General features: G+C 29.7%; 1 protein-coding gene across 1 annotated transcript; it reads left to right on the top strand.

Annotated features, from left to right (window-relative positions):
- Nucleotides 1–599: 599 nt before the first annotated feature.
- On the top strand, nucleotides 600–2,673 carry LOC101512602 (vacuolar-processing enzyme beta-isozyme-like). The gene is given in 5 exon segments (XM_073366292.1): nucleotides 600–741; nucleotides 1,340–1,575; nucleotides 1,806–1,968; nucleotides 2,191–2,276; nucleotides 2,476–2,673. Coding segments are annotated over 5 exon segments (825 nt in total).
- Nucleotides 2,674–5,755: the final 3,082 nt, after the last annotated feature.

Raw genomic sequence — 5,755 nt, 5'->3', positions numbered from 1 at the left:
TCAAGTTAAAATTGTATGATTGTCACTTATGCAAAAAGGGGGAGATTGTTGGACTTTAGTCCTCTTAATCCTAGTTTTGACATAATTAACAAACATACAATGTTCATACATCATATGATAAATCTAACATTTTAATTGAGCAAGATTTCAGGAACAACAACTCAACCCTACACACTTGAGACAAATTGCTTGGAACTCAAGAAATCAACAAAAGTTGAATATTCACTGAGTAAATCGATTGGGAAATCGATTTCATAAAAAGGGTTGTAAGAATCATAACTGTTTGTGATTGTATAATCGATTAGGCAATCGATTGGCACAATTAGAAATGAAAATTGCGCAAGTCAGTGGCAACCTGTTTTACAGGCTAATCGATTGGCAAATCGATTGCTTAGATAATATTTCAAAAATAACTTGACCTGTGACAAACACAATCGATTGGACAATCTATTGTGAGAATTTCAATCATGTTAAGTTTGGTTTTAATCGATTGGGAAATCGATTGAACTAAACATCTGGTAATAAATCAATCAATATATCTGAGTTTCATTATTTCGTCTATGGTATAAGGCTCTATAGGAACCTCAAGATGTAGGGGAATGACTCCACCACTAGTACCAGCCGCCGGCATAGGCATGAGAGATGGATCATTAACAACACGTGGTTTAACAACTGTTTTCTTACCACGTGATGTTTTGGATATTCTTTATATTCCGACCATTCTCGTTACTCCTGATCTTCGTACTCCTGACACTGAAGCCATGTCTATATATATATATATATATATATCAATTAAAAGAATATATCTCATTTTTTTGATGTGTTATTTATGAAAGAACAAATGAAACCTCTCACGTCATTTCCTTTTTCTCTTTTCCATTCAAACAATACCATTTAACCCAACTTTATTAAGATAATAACAGTGATGATTTTTAAGTATTCAAAATCAGAAAATAGTAAAAATACCGATGAGATTAAGTTAAATTTGGATTCCCAGTAGTTGGGATTTTCAATTGAGCTTAAGTTTAAAAAAAAAAATCAAATACTAGTACTATATATGATTGATATCGTATTAAATAATAGATCAGATTATGAATATTCAATTGGAAACTCATCAATAAGATTTAATTTAATTAACATTAATCAATACAAATTTAAAAGATGCAAATTAGTATATATATCGCTCTTATTGTTAAAGTAAAGCATATTTTCACAAATACAAAAATGAATGGAAGTATGAACTATTGGGTTTTTTTAATAGTGATAGTGTGGATAAGTGTGATGGTGGCAAAATCAAAGGGTGTGCGATCTATAAGAAATAAAATTTCACAATTTGTAGATGAAGAAGTTGGAGGGACAAAATGGGGTTTATTAGTTGCTGGTTCTAAAGGTTATGAGAATTATAGGCATCAAGCTAATGTTTGTCATGCATAGTATTAAGAAAGGGTGGTCTTAAAGATAGAAAATATCATTGTTATGATGTATTATGATATTGCCAACAATGAACAAAATCCAAATCCTGGCATTATATTTAATCATCCAAATGGACCAGATGTTTATGGTGGTGTTCTTAAGGTATATATCTCAATTTCGTACATTTGTCTTAAGAAAATCATTATCACCAAATTATTATTATTTTTTTAATTTACACTTTCAATCCAATTTATATATTTCTTACATTTATATTCCACAAATATTTATAAAGCGAAGTCTCCAAAATACTTTTCTTTCTACATATTTAGTGTGTATGAGTTTTCAGAATATCTTTTAGAAAAAAACTCATATATAATATGACTATTGTTTAGGATTATACAAGAGCCGATGTTAATGTAAATAACTTTTATGCTGTGCTTAGTGGAGACAAAAGTGCTATCAAAGGAGGTAGTGGTAAGGTGCTGGATACTAATCCAAATGATATCATTTTCATTTTCATTTACATGGCTAGTCATGGTAATGCAGGTTCCTTCGGTTAGTTCACTGCCTTTGTTGATTTTTTAAATATTATCTTTTTTTGTATATAATTTGTGTGCTTCATATTTATATGAGAAATTTCATATATTTTTCTATAATAATAACATTCTTTTTTTGAAGTCTTTTGCACAATATATTCTCTCACCTTAAACAATTGTGCTAGCTTATTGTATTTATTATTGCATATATTTATAACAAATGATATTATTATTTGATCAGTACTGCCGGATGGAAACGTTTTATGGGCCGACGAGTTTGTAGATGCATTGAAGAAAAAAAATGATGCTAAGTCCTACCAAAAGATGGTGAATTTTCTTTAATATTTATGTATAATAGTTATATACTTTGTTTTTTTTAAAGAAACAATTTTAATGTGTTGAGATCATAATTTTTTAATCGAATAACTAATTTGAGAAAAAAAAACTTGTGATTCAAGTTTATTAATATATTGGTTATGATTCAAGCTCGTTAATGTATTGATTTATTTATTTTTAATGAAAAAAGGTGATATATGTAGAATCATGTCGTTCTGAAAGCATGTTTGAAGGGCTTCTTCCAATTAATATAAGTATTTATGCAACCACAGCTAGCAATGCAAATGAGAGTAGTTATGCATGTTATAGTCCCTCACAAACTCGTCCATCACGGTATACAACTTGTTTGGGAGATTGGTACAGCGTTTCATGGTTGGAAGATAGGTAAGATTCACCGGTTAAATAGTTTATTGGTTTTGAAGTTTTGTTATTCTAGTAAAAAAAGATATTGCTTCACTACTATTGTAATATATAAAAATGATACATATCAATTCAAATGATTTATAGAATTAGTGAGTAGAGTCATCTATTGTCCATTAAATGCCTCTTTACAACACCACATATATTTGATATTAAATATTTTGAGTTTTTATTTTTGGAACAGTGACAAACATGATAGAACGAAAGAAAGTTTCCCCTCCCCCCATTTTTTTTTGTTGTTTTTTTTCTTCCTTCCCTTCTCCTTGATTCTTTTCTCTCTTTAATACCCAAACCATCAACATTAACAAATGAATTTAACATCCTCACAACCATTGAAAAATACTCTTGGTTAGGATTTTTGAGTTAGGATTTGTGCTCTAGAGAAAAGGGTATCCATCTCATGAGAGTTGTTGATTGAAACTCTTTGAGGTAAGTACACAACTCTAATCCTAGTATGAATTCATAATGTAGTTTTGTTTAAAAATCTTATTTTTGTGCTTAGGGTATATTTAAACGATTTTTAGGGTTTCCTAGAGTTATCTAAACTTTAGAATAAATTTTTCTAAAGTATTGGAAATATTTTTGATACTTAGATGTGTCAACTGAGACCCTGCCAGCTACTCTGAGAGTTGTTGTAGAGCAAACTTAGACGATTCTCCATAACTGTGAGTTGATGACGATCATCGTCATATATTTTTATACTGCTATTATTATTATTTTACTTGTTTTCTATATTAAAGTATTTATTGAAAAATTTTGGAAACACAACCTTTGAATTTTATCTCGATTTCGTCAATTATTTAATTTAACGGTCGTTGTTATATAATATGTTATTATTTTGATTTACGTATGAGCTACAATATTTAAATCTTGAATTGTTATGCGATTGAGTATGTTTTTCATTAATTACGATGAAATGATTTTTAATACATGTTTTGGGAAATCGGTGTTATAATTATTAAATCGTTAACTGCGTTAGGTGCACCTAGTTACCACGTGTTGATTAGGGAGAGTTAACCGTTAGATGGAGCCGCCCCTACGAGAGAGGTCATCCGTAGGAGGAGAGGGCTATCAACGAGATGTAAGCTCCCTAATTGATACGTGATGATGCATTGCGGGATTGAGATGACAGGGTCATCCGTTAGATGGAGCCGCCCCTAAGGGAAAGGCCACCCTTAGGAGGAAAGGGCTATCAATGAGATAAAACCGCCTCTTGGTTCTAAAAATTTGTATTGTTACTTGTTTGATTTTTATGATGATTTTTAAGGTTGTTCATTTTGATTTCGTTTCGTTATTCACTGGATTTTTAATATTTCTGTCAAGCGATTAAACAGTTATTCGTGCCTTTTGTGTTTCCCTTTTAATTGATGGTGGTTGTTGTCTCCTCACTAACTCTTTGTGACTTACCCCTTTATGTTGCTTATATTTTTTTTCAGATTCGCAAGCAGCTGAGTAGGAATCTATTATTTGATTCAAGTCTCAACATACTTCTTTTTTGGTAGGCCTCTTTGATCAAGGACCATTTTTTGTAACATTTGTTGAGTCTATGTAAATTGCATCTATTTTGGAGTCTAGAAAGTCTATTTAATTTTTTTTTTTTGGGAAGTGTATTAAGCAATTTGATTATGTTATTTGAATTATGACTGGATTGAAAGCTGAACAGGGATTTTACAAAATTTGGGAATGTTGAAGTTACAGAGGATACTCTGTCGAAATTTCGAGAAAAAGCATATATATATTTTAAATGGTTAAAGAGCGATTTAGTTGTTTAATTGTTAAATTAGTTGATAGGCTTGCCAGGCTAGGAGTATAGCTTGTGCGCCGGTTACGGTATTAAATTTTTGGATCGTGCATTATTCTTGGAGCAGTGACAAACATGATAGAACGAAAAAAAGTTTGTACGATCAATATAATAAAGTAAGTCATTTATTCAACTTTATCATTCTCTCGATACATTCAAGTGTATGTATATATTGTATGCAATTAAAGTCAATTCAATATTAAATTCTTGTAACAATGTCCAAGTTCGAAATAGAGTAGAAAATATTAAACCAAAAGACAACATGGCCCATGTGATGGAATATGGAGATTTATTTTTAAGCAATGATTTTCTAGTTACATATATTGGTGCTAGCCCCATTGAAGTTAATCACAGCTACAATTTCAATAGAACTGCTGGTCATGAGTATTCCTATGAACAGTTCAATACGACAACAAGATTTGTTAGTAAGGAAGATGCTTATTTACTTCATTTGAAGCTTAAGGTTATTCTCATTTCGGTATCTTATTGTGCATATGTCTATTATAGATTCAAATTCCATAAAAAATTAATTAAATTTAATATTTTTTTCTCTATTTTTCTCATGAGATTTAATTCTATACACTATCTGTTAATTTTTTACACGAGCATCCAATCTAATCACATCATAATATCATTTTATATTACTTTCTAAGATATCTTCCCAAATATCTACACAATAAGATAATATTGGATTCATGTGTAAATAATTATTGTAGTGTATACAAATTAAATCATTTTTTTCATTACTGTGATTTGATCATAAAATATATTTATTTAAGAGGACAATTCTTTCTAATTAATTTAGTTGGACGAGGCACAAGATGGTTCCAAGGATAAGTCAAAAATACAAAAAGAATTAGATGTTGAAATTGCTCATAGAAAGCATGTAGACCACACTATCAATTTCATTAGAGACATTTTGTTTAGAGAAGAGATAAGCTCCACTAAGATGGAACATGTTCGTTCAGTCGGTCAATCTCTTGTCGATGATTGGAATTGTCTTAAATTCCTGGTAAGCAACATAGCATATAATATGATTAATGCTAATTTTACCAATTTCTTTAATTATTTTTGAAGAAAATTTTAGTTAGTCATTGATTGCATCCCATATCATTCCTTTGACACTGACTATATATGCATTATTTTGAATTTATATTTCAATGTAAAAATACTAACATACTTTACCATATATATATATATATATATATATATATATATATATATATATATATATATAATTTTATACATT

Source organism: Cicer arietinum, chromosome 3 (assembly GCF_000331145.2).
Source record: "Cicer arietinum cultivar CDC Frontier isolate Library 1 chromosome 3, Cicar.CDCFrontier_v2.0, whole genome shotgun sequence".
Lineage (NCBI taxonomy): Eukaryota > Viridiplantae > Streptophyta > Magnoliopsida > Fabales > Fabaceae > Cicer > Cicer arietinum.
This window is presented reverse-complemented; position numbering and strand designations above follow the sequence as displayed.